General features: G+C 42.0%; 1 protein-coding gene across 1 annotated transcript in view; it reads right to left on the bottom strand.

Annotated features, from left to right (window-relative positions):
* Positions 1-25721, bottom strand: part of LOC103356098 (polycystic kidney disease protein 1-like 2) — a 58496-nt gene that overhangs the window by 5977 nt on the left and 26798 nt on the right. Inside the window, exons 11-27 of the mRNA XM_008280148.1 lie at positions 25312-25490; positions 24976-25122; positions 21003-21202; positions 20676-20917; positions 20342-20528; positions 19534-19780; positions 18078-18318; positions 17890-17983; positions 17670-17804; positions 6120-6305; positions 4141-4471; positions 3754-3887; positions 2784-2911; positions 1596-1756; positions 1213-1423; positions 824-925; positions 527-658 (exon numbers count right to left, since the gene is read on the bottom strand). Of these exons, the coding sequence (XP_008278370.1) occupies positions 527-658; positions 824-925; positions 1213-1423; positions 1596-1756; positions 2784-2911; positions 3754-3887; positions 4141-4471; positions 6120-6305; positions 17670-17804; positions 17890-17983; positions 18078-18318; positions 19534-19780; positions 20342-20528; positions 20676-20917; positions 21003-21202; positions 24976-25122; positions 25312-25490 (3057 nt within the window). The remainder of the gene's footprint in view (positions 1-526; positions 659-823; positions 926-1212; positions 1424-1595; positions 1757-2783; positions 2912-3753; positions 3888-4140; positions 4472-6119; positions 6306-17669; positions 17805-17889; positions 17984-18077; positions 18319-19533; positions 19781-20341; positions 20529-20675; positions 20918-21002; positions 21203-24975; positions 25123-25311; positions 25491-25721) is intronic.

Below are 25721 nucleotides of genomic sequence, written 5' to 3'. Positions count from 1 at the left end.
CTACGTTAACTTATTTAATTGCATGTCCACATTTTGTCTTGTAAAGTGTATGACTGGGATCTGCTGAGTTTGTTTCCACATGTTCAAAAAACCCAAGAGATCCTTCTCACACACTTTAGGAGACAAAACGTGGACGTGCAGTATTACTCTTAGTGTAAGAGAAGCTGCTTTGATACAATAATGTTAGACATGACATACAAAACATAATCATGTTAAAAACTGTTTAAAATAAGAAGCCAAAAGAAATCAAAATATGCTTTAAAATGTGTTCACAGTAAAACATTGTCAAGTAGGAATTCAAGCCCTGTAGAAATTAAGTAAATGTAACTAAAAAAAAACTCAACTGACTTGATCAAACCTGGTCTTGCAGATACAATTCTTGGGAAATTGCATATTAGTACATAATAATCCCTGTGTAAACACATATAGTTTACTCCCTTTACTGCACAGTAGAAATGTGGTGCAAACAGTTTCAAATATATGTGAACTGTGTTTTGAGAAAGCAATGATTTGCAACAAATCTTACCTTGTGGTATATTTGCTCCTGGTTGAATGCGACGAGGATCACTGAAATGAGGAGATTGAGCACCACAAACGACAAGAACACAATACAGGAGCCAATGAGGAATCCACCGAGCACAGGTGAGTTGTTCAACACCTTGAAAACAACACATCAGTGAGTCATTTTGAGCAAAAACTGACTACAGCAGAAAGGAGGGGATGGAATACAAAAAAAATCTTGATTTACTACATAGACCTTGGTTAGAAAATTCTTCTTGTTACAGCAGAAAATCTCCTCCAAGCAGTGGAACATATCACTCACCTCGTTATAGTTAAAGATGCCGATCTGCAAACTGATGATGGTCAGAAGAGAGTCTGCTAGAGTTTTATAAGATGACATCTCCCAGCCGTAAATCACATTGCACTAGAAAGATTACATGACCCAATGTCATTCGAGGAACCACTTAAATCATTTCTTTTCATCATAACATTCAATTTTGATTAAATGGGCAATTTTGGAGATAATGGATTCAGAGGACTTCATTAGTATTTTATGCACTTCATTCATATATTGGCCCTTAAACCACAGAGAAAATGTACTGGAAAAGCTTAAAGTACAAGAATATAATTTGGGAATATATTAAAAATAGCCTCCCAAATATTACAGTATCTTGAAATTCTGAGATCTTGGTTAAGTGGCAGGATACTCACTGCTACAGAATACGCCACCAACATGATCACAATGATCACAAGAAAACTGGATATGTCGCTCCAGGCTCTCCGCAGGGTAGCCGTGATCATGTTCATCTTGGGGTTCAGTCTGAGCAGGTGCCACATTTTGACCGTGGCGAGCAGGACCAGGAAGGCAATCAGATACTGAAGGAGTGAATCTGCATTGGCCGTCTCATAAAAACTGGCAAACCTACACAGAGAGTAAAAATGGAATTTAAAAAAGGCAAGCGCAATAAAATTTCAGCAAACAACACCATGAAATAGTGTAATGATTACAAAGGCACTGGAAAGACTTGTTTTTTCTGCCTTACGCTGAACTTAAATCGTAAGGTTTAGTACAATATACTCTGTGTTGGTCTCACTGGTCTTTGTGATTTTGGTAGTAGATTATTTCACGGTCCCCGTGTAGGCGCCTCACGATGAAGACAGCCAAAGCACTCCAGCTCAGCAGGATGATAGCCAGCTCCAGAAGGTTCCACTTGTTTTTGAAGTAAGCGCATCGCTGCTGCTTCATTAATTTGCCCTTTTCAGGAAAACAAAAAAAGAGCAAATGGCTGTATATGACACCACATGAGCTTGTCTGTGTGCATGAGCAGTATATTGCAAAGTGTGCATGAAAAGTTGCACAAATAAAACTAAAGATTTGCATCTAATGTCAATTTGTAACAAAAATGTGGATTAAGTCATCCAGTAAACACTAGCTAAATGATCATTTTAGCATTTTAAAAGGTTGTTTTTATATTTAGTCCTCATGTAAACTTTGCTTTTTACCTGTGACTGTCGGTTCATACCTTGTCAAATGTTTGCATCTCTTACTGACGTGCATCAGTGTAATATTATTTATTATGCAACCCCTTGAACTTCAAACAGGCACACACATTTCTTGTATTACATCTTGTCAAGTGCAATTATATAACATATTTATTTAAGTGCACCCATATATATCATCGCAACTATGGCCACAAGAAAGGAGAGCAGGACCTTATTATGTAAGAAATTGCACTTAATGGTGAACACATATGAGCATAAACCAAAAGGAACCTGACAAAACTGGACAAAATATCATCACAGTATAACTGAATGCTCCACATGGAAGAAAATTACAGATAAAATTGATATCAATACATCAACAAATGACCTTTTGTTATGTTACACAAGAATAGAGCTGAACAGGGTTTGATAGCTGCTCTGAGTCAGCTCTAAATTACTGTTGGATCTACAGAAAAATCTGACACTGAAAGTTTGATTAGTTCACCACATGCACAGTAGCTTCATCGACTATTCAAGCTCATTCAATGTTTTAATCTTATTAATCCTCTTGTTCAGCTCCTGTCACAGCGGCGAACAACAAGAGCATGCAACATTTGGTGAATGTGGAAATTAAAAAATAATAAAACAAGCCGTGCTGTGCTTATTATGAGTTTGTGAAGCCCTCAGTAAACACAGAAACATCTGCTACTCTCACTGCATAAAGTCACTTGAAGTCTTGTGTGGATGACAAGAACCAAGCAATTACTTGGCTTTGGACTACATTCTGTCGCAGAATTTACCTGCAGGAACATGTAATAGAGGATGAAAAGCAAATAAATGATCTCAGCAGCCATAACGAAGATGTGCAGACCACCACTGGACTGGTAGAGACGAACACTCTGCAGCTTGCTTTGGAACTGAAATGCTCCTGTAAAGTCAGTAAGAAGAGTTCCTTTTAAAAACATACAGGCCATCATGGTTTCTTTCATCAAACGCATTTAATGCGAAGGTATAAAATGTGAAAAATACAACCTGTGCTATAACCCAGGGCATTAAAAAAGCCACTAACTCCCGAGAGATAATGTTGTTGCTAACGGTGCCAGTATTCAATGCTGACAAATGTCTTGGGGTTTTTTCCAGTTTTCAAGCTGGAGGTGGTAGAGGCCACAGTTTGCATTGTTGCTGTTTGAGTCATTTTTTTCCATTTTCAGTTACTTTTTTATGACGTTTAGGCACCACAAGTGCTTGGTAAAGTTCACAAAAAGGTCATGGTCAAGGCAGGTTTCTTGTGAAATGAAAAGGAACAGTGACGACACCAGAAAAGAACGTTTGACTACAGACTCATTGTGTCTATATAAAGAGTTCATTTACAAAAGCAGATAACTCAATTTTTGTAGATTTTCAGAAAACTTTTTCTTTTTTTTGCTTGAGATAATATCAATCAAACTAAAGTTGAGTGGATTTAACTCAGTAGAAATGGCATGACAAAAATAGATAACTTAAGTTGGACTGACATTGTCTTAGGTAGATGATGGAAAAGTGGATTTTCTGAAGGTTTGTGAAGATGGACTTATCTGTTATTGCAAATGAACTCTTCATCTATTTCTATAAATCTTTACCGTGCATTTTTGAGAAATGACACTGGATATCCAGTGAGTTTACCAATGTGTTATGATAAATTCGCAGTATGTGACAAGTTGGAAGCAAGACCAGGCTCAAATAAACTCAGTCTGCAGTTCTAAAATCTGATGTTATATACAGAATCCTTACCTACAGCTGTGGTCTCCAGTAAGAGTGTGACAATGCAGAAGAGGTTCACATTTGCATTATAAACGGTGAACTCGACAAAGAGGGCCCTTGTGTACATATCCAGCCATTTATTCCTGAACAGATACTCAAGGGTGCTGTAAATGAAGAGCACAGGAATATTTTAACTATAACTTTTACGATCTTTTTTTATTTCAACTGTTACATATATGCTCAAATTAGAAACCTTACACCAGCCTAAATAGATTTTAACAATTATAAATTTTCAATTTTAATACATTAGCTGAGGTTTAATGAATCTGCTTAATCCATCAATGTCAACTGTCACATGACAGAGAATATCTTTATACTCATGTTGATGCATTTATTCCAGTTTGCACATGTACACACCTGCTGGCGTGTTGTAAATCTGGGCCAAGTTCCACTGCAAAGCCTCCTCCCCTGTAGAGCACTGTTTTCCCCCAGAAAGGGTAAGCCCTAAGCTGAGCCTGTGTCTGGTACTTCCAGGGACTAGAGGTGCTGGTAGAGATATTATTGCTCACAAAGGGATTCCAGCCAAGTTCATAGGAGCCAGTGTCCTCCACCTCCCATGAATATGGAGCATGACAGTCTGGTACGAACTTAAGCATGGAGTCTGCAATCTGACAGGAGTTCTTCTGCACTCTCAGCTGACGGAGACGGGTGTTACCCACCAGCTTGGAGTTCCCATCTGTGATGAATCCTTGAGACAGTATTTTATAGACATTATAATTTCTATATTTTCCACATACTTCACATCATGATCAGACTGGCTAAGATGTGGGTGTTCGAACTGAATGCAGACATGGAACCTGACAATTCCAACAAAGGTCATTCAAACAAGATGATGGATCCTCCACAGTGAGAAAAAAGATACGAGCTGCAGATGGCTGAAAGATGCAGACATTATGGCCTGTCTTTTCTGTCTCAAAGTTCAGCTTTTAATATCCCTGCAGTCCCAGCGAAGACTGCAGCTTTAGCGAAAACATGTAAATTACTGCTGCCCTAATATCAGAACAAACTCACTGACATTTATAACAGACTTGACAGCTGCCATGAGGAAATCAGATTATGGAGCCATTCAACCTGCAAGACCGGGACTAAAATTTCTTACATGCGAGAAGGATCCAAATCTGATCCTATGACACTATGACCAATTAAAGGCTGAAATTGAGCTCACTGTTTACAGTGTGTGCTCACAAATAGGTAAAATGCAGTATGTGACATGTGTCAGTTTTTTTTTTTTTTTTTAAATTAGAGCACATTCACTATATCACAGAAGTATTATCAAGAAAAAAGTGGCCATGGTGTGGTATATTTAAATACATACAGGTATGCAGTGAGAATATGGGATCACTAGAATGACTTGACACCAGCTAATTGTTCTGTCTAGAATTAAACTACCTGAAAGACTTTACAAAACTTAACTGAGAGCTGCAAAACAAAGGCAAACTAATAAGATGAAGCAATAAGACACGAGATACTAAAAGCTTTCTGCTCTCCAGCTGTGGAGTTGATTGCCATTTAATTCCACAGCATGAGAGTGATAACTCTTATCTGGACAGCATTCAGGGTTTCAACAGCTTTCACACCAACAGACCTTTGGCACATGATTGTTTTTGGTCTTGGAAAAAAAGTAAAAACAATATCAAAGTGGCTTTGACACAAAGCTGACATAAATCTGCTTAATTAATTTGCATCACAGAACCAGGCAGCTTATTAAACTTTTATGAATAATAAAGGGGAACCAAGAGATTTTGAGAGTTTCCATCTATATAATTAAAAAGTACAGTTCTGACTTTGTAGTGATAGCCGAAAAGCTCCTAGAGGCATGTTTCCAACCACATGGGTATATTGTTTCTGTAAATTAAAACAGATGAGGCATGTACAGATTTCTTACATTCATGAGGCTACAAATTGGCTAAGCTCTACTGTTATTTTTCTTGTTTTTTTCCCTGAAATATCTGATCGAAAGTAGTCTTGCATAGCCAGACCTGTCTCCACAGTGCAGTGCCAGTGCTCCCCTATCATCATGCTGCTATAGGGCAAAATGCTTTGTTTGTTTTCATTTCTATAAATCAATTACAATCAGCCTTTTCAGTGTGAAGCCCAGGACACAGCAATAGTGCCCATGCACAACAGAGTCGGAAATTGTTTTGGTGGAGCATCTGCATGCAGGGAGGCAAGCACTGCCAATAAAACTGTTAATCACAGTTTTACCAAAGTGAAGGGAAGTGCTGCATAAAATAGGTAGCAGAAATAGCAGGCTTATACTTACAATCAACTTCTGGAGTGCACTTGAAACACTGTCCTATCCAGTAGAGTATATTTTTACCATGATTTTTTTTTACCTGGATAAACTCCATAGAGATTCTTGAGCAGAGATTTGTTCGACCAAGTGAGCACAGCCCCGACACTCATGCTGTTTGAGATCCCCTCACTGAAGCTTTTCCGAATGTGCTTGTTCAGGAAGAAAGCATTGGGATCTCTCTGGCCGTATGCCACCAGCAGCAACATCCACATGAACCCCATGTAGACTGAAACACAACACAATCACGTTTTCGCTCTCATAAATATACAAGGCAATAGAAGTGCAACAAATTAATTCAACAGAAAAATGATGTAGAGATTGAGGAATGTGTATTGATCGCCTCACAAGAAGTAACAGGATCAGAATCTTTTTCTTTGAACTTCCCCAGGTAGCAGCGAATGTTCCCACAACTTTGGCTAACATTTCCTATAGGTTCTCTTAAAGTTAAAAAAAACAAAACAAAACCAAAAAAAAACATTTGAAGGTAATGTTCAAAGAATATTATAATTACATTTAGTATTACAAATAATGACCCTGGATTGTTATATGTTAACAAAGATAGGATGTTCGAGGTACAACGTTCTAAAGATGTTTTGGGTATGTTGTTGAGATAAGCGATCACAGAATGTTCCTCTATAAAACATTACCACAATGTTACATGATAACAAAGGAAGGACATTCTCCAAGAAACATTCTGAAAATGTTTTCAGAATATTATTAAAGCTTCAGATTACATTGTTATTTAAAAAAAACATTATTACAATATTATATGATAATAAAGGAGGACATTCTTAAAACCACATTTTGAAAATGTTTTCAGGATGTTACTGATGCCTCAGATTACACTTTTTTTTTTTTTTCTAAAACATTCCTGGTATGTGACCGGTTAACAAAGGTGGAACATTTGCCTTCGGCATTCTGAGGACATTTTGGAGATGTTGTTGTGTTAATGATTATAGAATGTTCTTCTATTAAACATTCTCATGATGTTAAAGGAAAATAACAATCTCAAAGAAACATTCAGAAAATGTTTTAAGGATGTTATAAGGGGCTCAGATTACATTATGTTATTTACAAAACATTCTTACAATGTTGCATGATAACAAAGGAGAAACATTCTTACTGTAACATTTTGAAAATGTTCTCAGGATGTTATTGATGCTCCAGATCACAAAACGTTTTTTACAGAACGTTTATGCAATGTGTTGTGTATAAATATATTATACAATGTGTGAATTATAGTCCTTAAGGCTTAAAAGATTCAGATGAAGAGTCAGATGAGGATACAATTACTCGAGTGTGATGAAGATTGGCTGTAACCAACTGTTTTACGAAATAATTATGCATCATGTGATTTAGCAGTATAAAGAAGGGTCAGAGGGAAAGGAAGGTGGTCTTACTCTGTCTGATGCCAGAGAGAGTTTGACTCAGAACTCTGTAATGCAATATTCAGTGTGTGATTAAATTGATTAACTGAGACCAAGCTGAATTTTGTCTCATCTTTAAAAACGAACACGGAGAAAAGACAGTTTCTCCAACAATTTGGTGACCCCGACGTGATAAAGACCGAGACTACGGACGATTGTGCGATTTCCTCGGACAGACGGTGACAACAGCCGGCTGAAAATAGAGGTAAGCAGACACCTGTTATATCTAAGTTCTGCATTTTGGCTATTTTAAAATCTGTCAACTGAAATCCACAGAAATTGTTAAAGAAAACATTGAATATTGCATCTGATCGTGTTGAATTAAGTGCACGAAGACACCTGGGGAGTGTCTGAACGCCCGGTGAGCGTTTGTGTCTGGGCGCCCGGTGAGCGTCTGAACGCCTGTGGCACGTTCAATAGAGTAGCATTGCAGACACCCAGTGAGTGTCCGGGCGCCCGGTGAGCGTCCGAACGCCTATGGAGCGTTCAAAGAATAATTATTTATATTAATATAAAATAAAGTAAATAAATAAATAATTAAATAATATAAAAATAAAATAAAATAAATAAATTAATAATAATAAGGTATAAATAAGTAATTGTATGTGTAATAATTAAATGTGTGGGTGGTTTTCAGTCCTGGAGAATGATTGACAGTGAGAAGAGCCGTGTATCTTGGAGGTTGAATAGAACCAAAGAGAGAATTCCGACTCTGAATCACTTCCCCAGAACTGCGTGTGAGGTTTGTGGGTGAAACTGTTTCAGTGCTAGAATTAAAATGATCTCAAGGGCATTGGGATAACCCCACGTGAGAAGGCGCACAAATCTTAGATTTGTGTAGAAGCTTCCTTCTCAAATCCTAGAGATTGGACCGAGAGTTATTCTGAGCGACTGAACAGTGGGTTGTAATGGAAGGAGAATTTGATAGAGAATGTGAAGAATATGGCGGGTGTGGTCCGGAGACCAGCCTGTTCCAGTGGCAGATGGCAGTTAAACAAGTTGTGAGTGGCATGGATAAATCAGCACATAAAGATGTTTAGAAAGTAATGGAGAAGTTGGAGAAGAAGTTGGAGAAAGAAGGGAAAGTGAGAGGAGAGGAGAAACAGGATCTGGCTGATATATTAGGAGAGGAGGAAAAAAGAATATTGAGTGTAATAAAAGAAAAAGAACAGCAGCTGGGTCCAGGTTTGTTTGTATGGAGGAAGTTAAAGAAAGAAATAGAGGAACTGAAGCAAGAGAGACAGAGTGCATAATGTTGGTATGGCTGGTGCAGCGCGTCTCACGTTTCAGAGGGCGAGAAAGGAGAAAATAGCTGAAACACAGGAAGGAAAGACACCCCAGGCCTCTGCACCTCCACTGTATGATCCGCCGGGTGTTCAGGCCCCGGTGTTCGAAGTGAGATCAGGAGTGGTGGAAGCCGTGCCTGTTGCACAAGATTTGCAGAAGGCAGTGGAAGAAATGCAAGACAGAACACAGAGGTTAGAGGCAGACATGAGGGAGAGAGAATGGAGGTTAGAAGAAAGTAGGGATAGAAACAGGAGAGACGTGGAGGATAGCATACAGAGACTGAGAGAACTGGTAGTGGAGGGCGAGAGAGCAAAAGAGGAAGAGTTAGGACGCGAGTCAAATGAGAAAGAAGAAACAGATGATGAGGGAGAAAGTGAAGAAGGATCAGTAAGGTCATCAAAAAGCAGCAGGAGTCCGTTTACCCCTCCACAGTGTTTAAGAGAAGGTAGACTAGAGGATTTTGGGAACAGGAAAAAGAGAGAAGAGACAGCATGCCTGAGGAAGAAATAGATTAAGCCTATGATCGGTGGGTGAGAAAGTCTGAGACCGGAGATATCCCTGTGGAAATATCCGGTTCCATGAAAATGTGGCCAGGAGGTAGACCGACCTCCACCTCTGCCGGACCTCCGGGACATGACTATAACTTGTGGTCCGGGTCTGGTGGAGGCATTTTTCCTTTGTTCACCACTCGTAGTAGGGGAACAAAATATCAATCTTTTTCATTCACTGATATGGAAGGTATCTTAGAGAAAATGCCACACCCCTCAGAGGGGGGAGGAAAATGGATGACACAACTCAATTCTGTGACTCAGGGACACATGTTGGCTTTGGGTGACTGAAGAGCTTTATTGGGGCGACAAATTACAGGCTGGCACCTAGAGCAGATAGAAAAAGCGGCCAAAGTAGATACTAATCCTAACTCAACATGTTTCACGTTTTGTGCCACACAAGTGGGCAGAGCCATGAGAGTTAAATATCCAGTCCCTGCTGGGGCCCTACACTCACTGGTTTTAAACAAGGTGCAGGAGAAAATGGTCTGCGATACTTAGAAAGATGCAAAGAGGAATGGGCAGCCGTTACAGGCGCTCATCCGACCTCTGATCAAGTTCAGCTTTCCTTATTCAGAGCAGCAGTGTTTAAAGGAACCCCAGTAGGAGTGAAAGAGGCAATGGAGAGCAATCCTGATGTACCTGGAGGCCCACAGGACCTCTGGGAAAGACATCTGACTCACCACCTCCGCAGAGCTAATGAACAGATTGAAAAAGATCAAGGGGAGCATGCCAAACGAGAAGTTGAGCTGCTTAAACTACAGCTGCAACAGGCCAGACAACAGGCCACTGACAATAAAAAGGGGACGCCGGGTAAGAATATGGTGCAGCAGCCAGAACCGCCGGCTCCTCAGGCCCCGGGAGTATCTCCCGATCTGTACCCCACGCCTCCGTGGGCTACACCATATCCATATCGTCATCCTTACTCGGGCATGGGCAGGGGTGTGCGAGGGGGAATGCGGGGGCGCGGTTTGGGCCGGGGAGGGTCTTATGGGAGAGGAAGAGGTGGAGGACAAGGGGGACCCTTGTTGTGCTATGGCTGTAACCAACCTGGCCACCTGAGAAGGGACTGCCCAATGAATACGTGGATACCATCCCATAATCGACCCAATCCACGCCCACAGCCTCCGCCTCCCGCTCAACAACTTACATCACATTATCAGGCCCCATATGCTTTGATTGAATTTCCCTTCTGGGATAAATAAAGTATTTTTTTCATTCATGCTACGGCAGCACCACCCGGACAGTTCGCCTCACCCAGGTGCGTTTCAGAGGACTGGAGGCGGTGAAGAAGTATACGTGATGTGTGGGGAGGACGAGATCTACTGACAGGGCCCGGAGGGACTTATCAGCAGGGCGAGGGCTGACCCTCTGCTGATGAGTCTGCTGACCATTAATGGTCACGAGCTGCCTCTCCTAGTTGATACTGGTGCCACCTATTCTACATTCAACAATAATACTTAGAAAGAACTGGTGTCTCAAGACTGTGTTGAGGTGGAAGGTTTCTCAGGGACCCCAGTGAAACTGCCCCTCACTAAACCAATAACGACTGTGGTTGCTGGACAGACTTTACATCACCGTTTTGTGTGTTCTCACAGCACACTGGTTAATCGCCTCGAGCGTGATCTATTGACAAAACTAGGGGCAACGATTCTCTGCTCATCGGATGGAGTGGCTGTCACTCTACCAGGGGGATGGAGCAAAAACTGTTCTCTGCTTGGGTGGAAAACACATGGTCAGTGGCTGATGACGACCACGCCGTTTGAAAGAGAAGGACGTGTTACAGCAGACATTTATTGGGGATTATATCAGCCAGAAACCCAGACACATAAGGGTCTCCTGTCATCCTTTACTGAGTGGAAACCCTGGATTACTCTTTTGGCCCCCTACCAACCTCCCGCTGATCTGCTGCATGTCACTCTGTTCAATGACCGAGATGGGGATGAAGTATATTTTGATGAGTTTGCTTCAATTTTAGAGGGTGCTACAGTTTCCGTTTCAGCTGAAAAAATTCATGTAGGGCAAGAGGGCGTAGCTGTTGTTGCTCTACCTGACAACTTGCTCCCCTGGTACCGCATGGGACCTGAAGCCATCCCACATGCGACATTAATGATACACCCTAACCATCAAGCCAGGGATTTGGGTCCTATGTGTAAATCGTTATTTTTAGTCACAGACTGGCTTCAGACCCAACTTCCCCACATCACTTTTTCTCCATCCAAGCAGGCTTATTGTATTCAGGTCCACACCACTGACACTGCATTGATAGAACACACCTTAATCAGCCGCTCACATGGCCGTGAGCGGACTGACCACGAGGATGCGTAGGCTATATTAGCGAAATTGCCTCCCTCACTCTGGTCGTCTGGTCCTGCGGATGTGGGATTTTGTCACTCAGTTGCACCCGTTGTTTTTGAACTCTCCACCACCTCTCCTATTTGGCAATACCGTAATAAATCTGCAGCTGAGGCGGGAGTAGGGGAAATTGATTTATTGAGCAAAGAGGTTTTGGAACCCTCGGTCTCCACATGGAACACCCCCATTTTGCCTGTAGAAAAACAAAATACAGGAAAATATCGGATGGCTCATGATCTTCGCAGAATTAATGCTGGTACAGCTACTCCTACTCTGTCAGTTCCTAACCCATACACTGCTGTATCCCAGCTCACACCTCAGCATGCCTGGTTCACTTGTATTGATTTAGCCAACGCCTTTTTCTGTGTCCCTTTGGCTGAACAATGCCGTGATTGGTTTTCTTTCACTTTTAATGGCCGCCAGTTGCGATACACCCGCTTGCCACAAGGATTCATTTTATCCCCTGGCATTTTCAATGCTGTTCTACGTGACATCCTGTCTCCGCTCTCCCTTCCTGAAGGTGTGGTGGTTATACAGTATGTAGATGATATTTTATTAGCAGCACCATCTGCCTCTGCATGTCTAACTGCAACCAAACTCCTGCTGGAGCATCTCTGCTCGGCAGGTTTGAAAGTCTCCAGGCAAAAATTACAGTGCTGCCGGCCCCTGGTTTCTTTCCTGGGCCGACTCGTTTCCCGCATGGGTTCCGGTGCTGTCTCCAGCCTATTGAACCTCTATTCTCTCACACCCCAAACCACAGATGGTGAAACAGATGCTTTCTTTTCTGGGCCTCACTGGTTTCAGCTGACACTATGTGCCAGAATACTCTACTCTCACTTCCCATTGCGAGAAATGGTCCGCACCACTGGCCCCAGAGACCTTAAAGCGTCTCTCACGTGGTCCCAAGAAGCGGAACAGGCATTTATCTTGCTGAAACAACATCTTGCCTCTGCAACAGAATTAGCAATTCCTGATTACTCCTTACCCTTTTTTTTCTAGATGTTTCTGAATCAGGCCACACGGTAAACGGTGTCCTGTTCCAGAAACAAGGGGGAGGACGTAAGGTATTGATGTATATAAGCATTCTTTTGGATGCAACAGAGCGAAGACACCCATTGTGCACCCGGCATGCGGCAGGGCTTGCAAAAATTCTGCAGAAAACAGCACACATAGTGATGGGACATGAAATCAGAGTTCTGACAACACACGGAGTGATGGCATATGTGAATTCAGCTGCATTCACGATGTCATCACTGAGACAAACAAGAATTGATAAAATTCTCACCCAACCGAATATTGTCTACAGCCATGAAGGGATCAACATGGCAGAACAAATGACAATAGGAGAACCACGTGAGTGTGCAGCCAGAGTACGAGTAGAGCACAAGATTAGAGCAGATCTAAAAGCAGAAGCACTAGAGGAAGGTGAAGTCTGGTTCACGGATGGGTGTTGCTATAGAGACCAGCTGGGGCAGCTACATGCAGGGTTTGCAGAAGTAAGAAAAACAGAGGAAGGATTTGAGGAAGTGAAAACAGGCATGGTCACAGAGGAGCCATCGGCACAGAAAGCAGAAGTAGTGGCAGCAGTGGAAGCTTTGAAAGCAGCTCAACGGAAAGCGGTCACTATTTACACAGACTCAGCCTATGTGGTAGGAGCGGTACATGTGGACTTGCCACAGTGGAAGAATGCAGGGTTTGTCACTACAACAGGGACACCGATTAAACATGAAAAGGAAATGAAGGAGCTAGCCGCAGCCTTGTTGTTACCAATGAAAGTGGCAGTGGTAAAATGCAAGGGACATAGCAGAGAAGGAGGTTGGATAGCCCAGGGAAATGAATGTGCGGATGCAGCAGCAAAGAGGGTGACTGGGTATCAGCCACAGTTCATGATGCTATTAGCAGAGCAGGAACTAACAGATCTATTACCAGAGCTATCTGTAGAAAGTCTGAAGCAGGAACAGCAACTAACTGATGAATCAGAGAAACATGTGTGGGAGACTAGAGGAGCAGTACAGATAGATGGTCTTTGGAGGGCTCCAGATGGTAGACCAGTTCTCCCTCAATCACTAAGGAAGAGTGTGTTGGAAGAGGCCCATGGTTTGGCTCACATCGGAGGGAGAGCAATGTTAAGAAAGCTAGCTTATTGGTGGCATCCATTCATGGAAGACATAGTCAGATCATTCATGGAAGGCTCTAGTGTGTGTTGAAGCATGAACCCTAAGCCAGCAGTGAAACCGCATCAGGGACAGTTCCCATTGCCACAGCTGCCAGGACAGGAAATAGTATTAGATTATACAGACATGATAATGCCTGTAAGAGGGCTAAGATACCTCCTAGTGGCAGTAGACAGTTATACAGGATGGCCTAAATTTGTGGCAGCCGGAAGAGAGGATGCAGCCACAGTGATAAAGTTCCTGGTGCAACATTATATACCACGACACGGGTTTAGGGAAGGAGATTAGGCACCCCGAACCTAGACCCTAAAAGACGGTGGCGGAACTGCAAAGTTCTGAGGGCACGTTAAAGATGTGGTATAGTGCTGGGGAGAGGACTGAAGGCCCCCGTGTCTGATGAAGTATGAATGAACATACTGCCGAGGTATTGTCTAGTTGGCGCACTGGTCGCATGTAGGTGTGTAGGCCAGGCGTGGTACGTGGGTGACAGCCCACACCTAGCAGAGGTGCGCAAGAGGCGACCTCTGTGAACAGGCAAGGCTGGTGAAAACGGTCAAAGTTCCTATCGCGAAGTGGGGTAGGGATTAGACTGTCGGTTCCCAACCGGGTGGCTAATAAACATTACGGGGTCCTGTTCTGTGAACTGGGGATCACTATCAACTGGGTCACTGGCCGGTCGGGCATGATGATGGCAGCTGCGCTCGGCTCAATGTACAGTCAGGCCACTACAAGCCGAAACCGAATGAGTTAGGAGGCTAGTAGTGCTTCTGTGATCAGTGTTTTTGCCTGGGACTGCGCCCTGGGAGAGGGAGGTCCGAAGGACCTAAGTGTCCAAAGAAAAAAAGAACAGATAATGGGACACATTTTAAGAACAAAGACTTACAACATGTGGAGAAAATCCTGGGACTAAGACATGCGTTTGGTACAGTGTATCACCCCCAGTCACAAGGAAAAGTTGAGCGGATGAATCAGAATGTGAAAACTAAGTTGGGAAAGATTTGTCGACAAACAGGTATGACGTGGGTGGATGCACTTCCAGTGGCACTAATGGCCATACGAAGCACGGTGAACAGTGTGACTCAGTTTACCCCGTATGAACTTATGACAGGCAGGCAGTTTCCCGGGCCCGGGGCATCAGTGTTAGGGCAAACAGAACCATTCATGGGGTATAAACTGTTTCATGATCAACTCAAGTTGCTTGTCTCTAGTTTCTCCAAACAGGTGGCCCCTGACACTGAACCTGCAGAACCAGCTACTCCTCCGACATGCCAATGGGTGTATCTGAAGGCCATTAAACGGAAGTGGTCCGAACCCAGGTTGACAGGACCCTTTAAGATCACGGAGCGGACTTCTCACGCTGTGAGACACCGGGGTAAAGGTGACACTTGGTATCACTGGACACTGTGTGCACCAGCTCCTGCTCCAGAGAGACCAAAGACATGAAAACAAACTCAGAATGAGCCCACCTAAGCTGTGGGGCTCGTGGACTGTTCTAGCAGTCTGCACAATAGTGGGAGTACTGGTGCTCATATTAAGCACTGTCATCTTTCCACAGGAACATGTTGTAACCAGAAATCCCAGGCAATATAATTAAAACCCCGATCAGTATATGAGGAAGCTTGGAGGGGTGGCGGTTGATTATACACTGCCTGGCCAAAAAAAAAGTCGCCACCTGGATTTAACTAAGCAAATAGGTACGAGCCTCCTATTGGATAATTACTGCATGGGCGATTATCTTTCAGCTGGCAACAAGTTATTTAACCCCAACTGGTGCAATGACGTGCTTCTCATTTCCTAAACAACCATGTTGAAAGACACATCCCGTGGTCGTGGAAAAGATGTTAGTCTGTTTGAGAAGGGTCAAATCATTGGTATGCATCAAGCAGAGAAAACATCTAAAGAGATTGCAGAAACTACTAAAATTGGGTTAAGAACTGTCCAACGCATTATTAAAAACTGGAAGGATAGTGGGGACCCATCATCTTCAAGGAAGAAATGTGGCCGGAAAAAAATCCTGAATGATCGTGATCGGCGATCACTTAAACGTGTGGTGAGATCAAATCGAAGAAAAACAACAGTAGACATCAGGGCTATGTTAGTTAGTTATGAAAGTAAGAACATTTCCACACGCACAATGCGAAGGGAACTCAAGGGATTGGGACTGAACAGCTGTGTAGCCTTAAGAAAACCACTAAACAGTGAGGCTAACCGGAAAGAAAGGCTTCAATTTTCTAGGGAGCATAAAGATTGGACTGTGGAGCAATGGAAGAAGGTCATGTGGTCTGATGAGTCCAGATTTACCCTGTTCCAGAGTGATGGGCGAATCAGGGTAAGAAGAGAGGCAGGTGAAGTGATGCACCCATCATGCCTAGTGCCTACTGTACAAGCCTGTGAGGGCAGTGTTATGATCTGGGGTTGCTGCAGTTGGTAAGGTCTAGGTTCAGCAACTGTATGTGCTCAAAGAATGAGGTCAACTGACTACCTGAATATACTGAATGACCAGGTTATTTCATCAATGGACTTTTTCTTCCCTGATGGCACAGGCATATTCCAAGATGACAATGCCAGGATTCATCGGGCTCAAGTTGTGAAAGACTGGTTCAGGGAGCATGACACATCATTTTCACACATGGATTGGTCACCACAGAGTCCAGACCTCAACCCCATTGAGAATCTTTGGGATGTGCTAGAGAGGGCTTTGCGGAGTGGTCAGACTCTACCATCATCAATGCAAGATCTTGGTGAAAAATTAATGCAACACTGGATGGAAATAAATCTTTTGACATTGCAGAAGCTTATCGAAACAATGCCACAGCGAATGCGTGCCGTAATCAAAGCTAAAGGCGGTCCAACAAAGTATTAGAGTGTATGACCTTTTTTTTTTGGTGGCGACTTTTTTTTTGGCCAGGCAGTGTATAAGGGGAGAGAATGCCTCTTTTCTGTTTGACTTGTGCTCTGTTGTAGCCTGTGAATCCAGCGGAGGATGGCCAGGCTCCAATGTATATTTGTGTGCATCCAGCGGAGAAAAGACAGTCTTCTCCTAACAACACACACCTCTGTTATCGAGACTGATCAATCCCACGTATGTAATGATAACACTGGCGCTCTGCTTTACAGGTGGCCGTCAATCACCCGCGAGTGTCCGCGGGTGGTGAACCACAAAGGCGAACCACGCATTCAATTAATAATTACCATCAATTATGAACTGTGTGCGAATGTCTGCTTGTTTTTATGTGCAAAATGGTTAATAAAGTGCTTGTTTTAAGTGCAGAAGTTTCATCAAAGTGCAAATGTGCGTTGTTGAAGTGCTTCGTGTTCTCTAAAACCCCTGTGATATTCACAAACCGCCCGCAACGAAGTTCCTTTTCACAGCAACATTAATGCATCATATTCTAGCAAGGTTGTCATTTAACATTTTAAGAGGGTTATTACAAAACATTTTAAAAAGTTTCTAGAGAACATTATTCCAGAACATTCTGGGAACTCAAAGAAAACTTCCTGCTGAAAACATCACAACAACATTTGTGCATCATATGGGCTGCAAGGTGCAGCGGTGGTTAGCACCGTTGATTCGCAGCAAGAAGGTCGCTGGTTCGCATCCCGGTGAGAACACCGAGATCTTTCTGCATGGAGTTTGCATGTTCTCCCTGTGCAGCGTGGGTTCTCTCTGGGTTCTCCAGTTTCCTCCCACAGTCCAAAACATGTTGAGGTAAATTGGGGATTCTAAATTCTCCATAGGTGTGAATGTGAGTGTGCTTGGTTGTCTGTCTCTGACAATAAAAAAAGACCATCTACTTACTCAGAATCTCCCTGAGGAGAGCAAAGGCTTTCTGTTCTAAAATCCTGTTCCTTCTCATCTTCTCAACATCTGCAGGAGGAGGTGGTGCATATAGGCCAGCATCCCGTCTGATTATCTGTTGGTCCTTGCAGTCACCTGTGGGTGAAGTTATTTTTTTGTTTGAACATTATCTTATTTGAGGAAGACAGAGATTATATTTGGGGAGTACTTATTCTTTTACCTGGATTTCTGTCATTTCCCACAAATGCCACATTTTGAAAATCTTCCTCGTCGACTTTTTTTATAAGTGCGAAGAAGACTGCCATACACAGCACCTGTGGTAAGAGGCATAAACAGAAGTGAATTTAAACATTTAGGACATTCAATATTAAGGTTATTTAAATTAAAATCAAATGGACGTTGTCTCACCTTCAGTGGCTGAATGAGGAGGAGACTCTGAAAAAACGAGACAATCATGGAAACCAACCAGCTAATGGAGCGTTCTTTCCCAAAATTCAACCCGTAAAGCATCGTAAAATATCCCGACACAACACTGGTGGCAATCACAAGCAGCCAGCCGACAAAAATAAACCACCAGGGCAGCATTCCATGACAGCAAAGCCTTTTTTTATGTCTGCTGTCATCATCAGAGCTGTCTGCTGGACTGACCCTGAAAGTGAGGAAAGAAAGAACACATTTCCACTTAAATACACATTTGTTTTGAAGGACATCTTCAGCAATTTGCTTGAGCATTATGAATTTAAATGACATTTAAATGGAACTTTAGTAAGTGATGTCCAATAGTAAGTGCAAATTTTAGCCCATCATCACCAAATTATTCAACATTTTGGTGGATCATTGCTTCTTTAAATCAATATCTGTCCCTTTTTTTTTTTAATACGAAGATGCAGTCTGGATTTGCTTAATGTAAAGACTGAAAATGGACAAACAGTTTTCCTGGATCAGTCCAAAGTTTGTCAAATTCACCATTCATCACCTCTAAATTATAGATATGTATCTATTTTTACTATGTTTGTTCAGTCTCTTTTTTGTGAACTGTAAAAGGACTCATTGAGGTCTAACAAAGGCTTACTTTTCCTAATTATTTCTTGGTAAACAGCTGCCAGGTGCAAGAATCTGTAACTTGGATGTTTCCAAGTCGAGAGATAGTTAAAGCACCACTTATAACCGAAAGATTTGTCTGTGTGGAGGTTAAAAAAAAGAAACTGTAACATCTAACCTAGGAAAACTCAGAGGTGCTGGCAGGCAAATCTTTAAAACTTTTGACAGACAAATTGCTTTCCCTTGCTTCTAGTCTTTATGTTAATCAATCCTTGACCGTAGCCTAATATTTAACATAAAAAAATCTGAGTTTTTTTAAATCTTCTTATCTAACTCTCTGCAAGAGTGAAATACTGTATGCCTTTTTCCTCCAAACACAAAAATATTCTTCTAAATTACTGACAGTCACTTTCCAAATCTACGGCCCAATCAGCTACTGGATGTCAGTCATTTCGGCCCTCTGAAAAAACTAAATTGCAGTGACTTGAAACTTATGTGATACTCTATTCAGTTTGAAAACTCCTTTCAAAGTTACAATAATGTTGATTACAAGGACCATCTTTTAAACTGTTAACTGTAAGTCACAAAACTATCAGGAACTGTGCTCTTATCTTTTAAGAGAGCACTTTCCTGAAGTTTTAACCAAAAACATGAAAAATAGATACCCAAAAAGATAATAAAGGAACATACAATCAAAGCATTTTTCACTTTGCAATACTATCATATGACTTGGTGCCCTGGCATACTCGTTAAATATAGACAATTTGTTGATAAGCCATGCAGATCCAACAGTGTGGTGCTTTTTATTGAGAGACTTTGGTACTTTTTGTTGCTAAGGTCATCCTGGACAACAGAGTTGGATGTGAAAAGCTGCTCTTCGAGGAACCCCTTCATGCCCTGGACCTGCTGCAGCGCCCGGCTGTAGCTGTTGGGAGTGGGAAAGCTGGAGGGACCCAGCAGACTCAGCTCCTTGTCAATGTGACACAGTTGCCTGTACAGATACTGGCTTTTGTTGCTCTTCTTCTGAATCCACTCCTCCGTTGGCGCAGGGTGCACAGAGGCGCTGCTTTCTGAAAATGTACATAAGTTCTCTGTAAACAAGTGATTAATGGCAGTTTTAAAGAATTGAGTCACATGCTGAGGAGCGTTCAGATGGAAAGCAAAGTAGATATTCAGGTTGTATATTTTACATGGATTTTTGACAGTTGGGACCATTATGCAGTCTGTTTTATTTGTCCCAAACAGCAGATGTAGCTTCTGAGTCAGCTATAGACTGAGTAGCAACAGCTACAGTGGGTGTATTTGTGGAAATGCACAGATGCATCAATTAATAATACTCTGGGTGTATCCATGTCCAATTGCCTGTTTCTAGCAAACTTTTATAAACTAGCTCCTGACTAAAACTTTGCATTGTGCCTCAGAAAATCATATCAAACTATATGCGACAAGGAAAACTTCTGCATCAAGTATTAGCTTTTTTCTTTCTTTTAAAAAAACGCCATCATGCTCATTAGAGTGAAGCAGAGAAAGGAATAGACCCTCAACTTTCTATTACTCCCGTCTGAGCTGTACAATGAGACCACTGTTCCCAAGTCAGGTGAACTGTATCCACTATCCAGAGCACAACACACCTGGTAGTTGAGGCTGCGCTTTTGCTGTGACGTTGTCACTGCTTTTGTTGTTCTGTTTGATGAAGTCTTCCACCACGGAAAGGATACCATTGATATCAGTCTGTTTTCCAGGCCCAAAGTCGGACTCCGTGCATAGGATGTTGCTTTTTATGTTCTTAGAGAGTGTATGCGTAGTTCTTGTGATATTCTAGGAAAGAAAAGTGTTCTTCTGAATACAAATATGAAACTGTATATAATGAATGACAGTAAAATAACATGATTTAGTTCAGTAGCCCTTTAATATTCAGTGCAAAATGTGTGGGTAGGCATCAAGCACACACCCTCCAGCACGGACCTTAATGATGGTGTCTAAAGTGGCATTGGCATTCATAGTGTTGGTAGCAGTCTGTGAGGAAACAGTCAACAAAGTGTTGTCCTTCTCAAGGGCTTTTGGCTTCTTTGTTTTGCGCAGGCAACAGGACGTCTCCCGAGGACAAGTGTTTCTGAAGATACTGACTATAAGGATGTTCACTGGAAACATAATGAGGGAACTCTGAACTCCAATCATGAACTGCTGCCAGGTAAACTCAAAGTGACCTGAACACAGAAAAAGTGACAGGAATGAGATAAGGGGCCTTTTTTTCTAAGAGAAATTTGAACTGTAATGAAAAATGTGGCGTACCAAGGTCCATAGTCTGCTCAGATGGGTCTGTAGGGATCCCATAAAACATGATGCTGGTCAGCATGGTGCAGAGCAGCAAGGAGAAGCAGCAGGATACTCTCTGTACGCAAGTGAAGGTGCTGCTTGCTGGTCGATTGACCACAGAGAACCAGAGGTGTCCGTCACTGAAATCCTTTGTTGTCTTCATGAAGAACAAATTACTGGAAGGCAAAAGCAAAACTGTGAAATACATACATTTTAAACCTTTATAAACTGCCAGTTAGTGATAGATTAGCATCTTATTTTAATCTCTTTTCTGCTGCAGGGAAACCTTGGTATAGATCCGTAGCTATTTAGCATTTTAGGACTAAAAGAAAAAGACATGAATCCTCAGTAAATCACCAGCTCAGTGTGTAGGATGAATATTCAGGGACTCAACTGAGAGAGGAGAAAAATGACAGTTTTTAATTGTGCTTTCAGTCTTTTTTTTTTTTTTTTTTTAATCCTGTTGACTTAAACTCTTAATTGGTTCGCAGTCAAATATAAAATCTGGGGGGAAAAAACCAAAACCAAACAAAACTTTACACTGTAGCTTTCTTAGCTGTATGTGAGGGATGGCAGAGTGGGGACGCTGCCCTCTGTGGGTTCCTCCCTATAAAAAGCCAGGTGGCAGCAATCAGGGCCTCTTTGTCTGGATCCTGGTTGAGGTATGGTAGAACTGTTTGTTGTGCAGATGTAGTGGAGCTGTGTCCTGGTGATGATTTATGCCCTGTAGCTTTCTGTTGATGAGCTTGTGTCTTCCTGCATGGCTCGATAGCCAACCAACTGTCTGTATGGGTCCCTCCTTAGAACCTCTGACAGAGAAAGATTAAATGCTAGATTGCTGTTTTGCCTTGTCTACAATGCCTGGCTTGGCTCACTGGTACCAAGCTAAATTCAACTGTGTCGAGTCAGCCCCCTCCATAGTTGTGTCAGTGAACTGAACGAACTGTTTGTTTTATAGACTGTAGCTCAAGCCGCAGGGAGTATTTCAAGGGATTCACCTCCTTGCATGCAGTGTGGCAGGCCTAATGGTGGTGGCCACTTGAGTGTGTTTTATATTTACTCCTCACTGCAGTGTAGTTTGCAGTGTAAACTGAAATCTCAGTTGTCGCAGTATGCTCATGTGGTGATAGCAATTGAGGTACGCGACAGTATCTCCCTGTGGTACCCTGCTTACCTGTTTTTACTACTTTCAAGTTCGCTTTTATTCTGGAGTTGCCTTGTGGTTATTTATTGCTTTCAATTATTAGTCACAAATAAGTTTGTTTCACACATATTATGGTTGCTTCTCTTTTAGGTACTCCAGCAACATAAAGTGTTATAAAATAAGCACGCCTCCCCCTCCCATTGTACCTCTTAAAATTTGTTTTGATGTGATTACATGTAAGGTTGGGGTCTGTCACCTGTTGGCTTATTTAGATGGTTGGATGGAAAATTTTGGTGGCATGTCTGAAACACTGACGGTATGTTGTTTTGCAGTGCATTTCTATTTTTCTACATCTTAATGGCAAAGGCAAAATTACCCTGTTATTGCACGCTATCCTTGCTAATATCACTTAAAACATGGCAGTGCAATATCATAAACTTCTCTCATTTTAATGTAAAGGTCAGAAAATAAAACAGTCTCATTACCAACCACTGTAGAACAGGGGCAAACCTAACCTTGTATTATTTTGGAAGCAGGCTGCTATCTTCTGTTCTCTTGTATTGTGTGTTGATCTTAAAAGAAAAAACACAAAATTAAGTGCTCTATAAATGCTATATCATTTCTCATCATGAAAAAGTCTTTTGAGATGAGGAAAAACTTGGGTGATGGAACACACATCACTAAGTTTGCACTGTTGTGATTTTGCATTGGCTTGTCGCCACAGACGCCTAGTTTGTAAAACTGCACATACAAGGACTTTGATATAACTTCAGTGCGTTAAAAGCTCAATCACCATCGTTTCCTCATTTGGTGATACATAGTGATTTATCAGACTTCTCTAAATGCAAATCTTTCATATTGCAACTTTCCCTTGTCACCATTTGACTGTGTATGTGCTTTATTCGTCAATCAGATGCATATGTGTTTAGATGTTTTAAAAATGCTGATAGCCTCATACACCTGCCAGTGGGGGTCATTTTAGAACTACTTCCTGCCTGCTGGGTAGAAATCAAGCTTACTTTACATTTTGCAGCAAATCTGAAATTAATCAAACTGAAATCCAAAACCAGCTATTACACACGTGGACAAAATTGTTGGTACCCCTCGGTTAATGAAAGAAAAACCCACAACGGTCACAGAAATAACTTGAATCTGACAAAAGTAATAATAAATAAAGTTCTATGAAAATTAGGCAATGAAAATCAGAAATTGCTTTTGAATCGTGGTTCAACAGAATTGATGAAATGAAACAGGCCTGGACAAAAATGGTGGTATCCCTAGAAAAGACTGAAAATAATGTGACCATAGGAACATGTTCAATCAAGGTGTGTCCTCTAATTAGCTTCACAGATGTCTACAAACTTGTAATTAGTCAGTTGGCCTATTTATAGGGTTACAAGTAGTCACTGTGCTGTTTGGTGACATGGTGTGTACCACACTAAACATGGACCAGAGGAAGTGAAGGAGAGAGTTGTCTCAGGAGATGAGAAAGAAAATTATAGACAAGCATGTTAAAGGTAAAGGCTATAAGACCATCTCCAAGCAGCTTGATGTTCCTGTGACTACAGTTGCACATATTATTCAGATATTTGAGATTCACTGTAGCCAATCTCCCTGGACGTGGCTGCAGGAGGAAAATTGATGACAGATCGACGAGACAGATAATACGAATGGTAACAAAAGAGCCAAGAACAACTTCTAAAGACATTAAAGTTGAACTCCAAGGTCAAGGTACAGCCGTCGTTGTTTGAGCCAAAGTGGACTTCATGGGAGATGACCAAGGAGGACACCATTGTTGAAAACAAATCATAAAAGCCAGACTGGAACTTGTCAAACTGAATGTTGACAAGCCACAAAGCTTCTGGGAGAATGTCCTATGGGCAGACGAGACAAAACTGGAACTTTTTGGCAAGGCACATCAGCTCTATGTTCACAGATGCAAAAATGAAGCATATCAAGAAAAGAACACTGTCCCTACTGGGAAACATGGAGGAGGCTCTGTTATGTTCTGGGGCTGCTTTGCTGCATCTGGCACAGGGTGTCTTGACTCTGTGCAGGGTACAATGAAATCTCAAGACTATCAAGGTATTCTAGAGAGAAATGTGCTGCCCAGTGTCAGAAAGTGTCATGGGTCTTGCAACAGGATAATGACCCAAAACACACAGCGAAAATCACCCAACAGTGGCTAAGAGGAAAACATTGGACTATTCTGAAGAGGCCTTCTATGTGCCCTGATCTAAATCCTATTGAACATCTGTGGAAGGAGCTGAAACATGGCGTCTGGAGAAGGCACCCTTCAAACCTGAGACAACTGGAGCAGCCTGCTCATGAAGAGTGGGCCAAAATACCTGCTGAGAGGTGCACAAGTCTCACTGACAGTTACAGAAATTGTTTGATTGGAGTGATTGCCTCAAAAGGTTGTGCAACAAAATATTAAGTTAAGGGTACCATCGTTTTTGTCCAGGCCTGTTTTATGAGTTTTTTTTTTTTTTTTTTTTAATAATTCTGTTAAACCACAGTTCAAAAGCAATGTCTGATTTTCATTGGCTAATTTTCATAGAATTTTTATTTATTACTTTTGTCATATTCAAGTTATTTCTGTGACTATTGTGGGTTTTTCTTTCATTACTGATACCAACAATTTTGTCCATGTGCGTATGTCTCATTTGCATCTGACTGTTGTTCTCATTATTCAAATCCAAATTTAAAAAAATCGGAATCTGGGTTTGACATTCAGCCTTTAGACTTCAGTGTGTCGGTGTGTGTAATTTTGCCAGCCAAATCGCCTCCATGCCTCTACTCTACCTGAACCTCTTTAGATCCTCCTCTGTTGAAGCACGAACAACTTTATCCAGACAACAGTCCTCGGTGTCGATCGCCAGCCAGGAGTTGCAAAGAAAATACCATTTCTGTTCCGTCTGGAAATCCTGCACCATCACATTGCCTACATACCTAAGAAAACCCAGATCGTGTGAAATCCTTATAGACCTTTATTCCTGTCAACAAGTGCCAAAGCTTATATTAACACTGTAGCTGACAGTCCAGAAAGTTGCCCTAAAATGACAACTTTCAAACGATGTTCCAAAGCTGTATTTTTGCTTTTTGTTTTTTTGAGTGGCTCTGATATTTGTGTTTTCCTACCAGGAAGGATGGCTCCCTGAGTTGTTGTGCCACAGTCTGATGCCCTGCAGGTCGCCAAGGGAGAAGGGTGTAGTTATCAGGAACATATCCATCGCACCTCTTTCAAACACAGGTTTGTTTGAATCTATCAGATGGTGGGGCTCACTGTTTCCCTCTGCACCCAGCAGAGTCACCGCTACCTGAAACAGTTCAAAATGCAACATATTGACACCTACATTACCTTCATGTATAAGAGGGATGTAGGTGGAGGCAGGGGCGGATCTACTGTGGGGGCACAGGGGGGGGCACTGGCTCTCCCCTGTGATCTGATTGGCCACCCCATGTGCCCCCCCCCAAAAAAAATTTGTTTGAAATTGATATTACCAATACAGAACCTCCAAATTACGACGCTCTTGAACGCAGCGTTGTTG

The sequence above is a fragment of the Stegastes partitus genome, unplaced genomic scaffold (assembly GCF_000690725.1).
Source record: "Stegastes partitus isolate 25-593 unplaced genomic scaffold, Stegastes_partitus-1.0.2 Scaffold183, whole genome shotgun sequence".
In the NCBI taxonomy this organism is placed as follows: domain Eukaryota; kingdom Metazoa; phylum Chordata; class Actinopteri; family Pomacentridae; genus Stegastes; species Stegastes partitus.
This window is presented reverse-complemented; position numbering and strand designations above follow the sequence as displayed.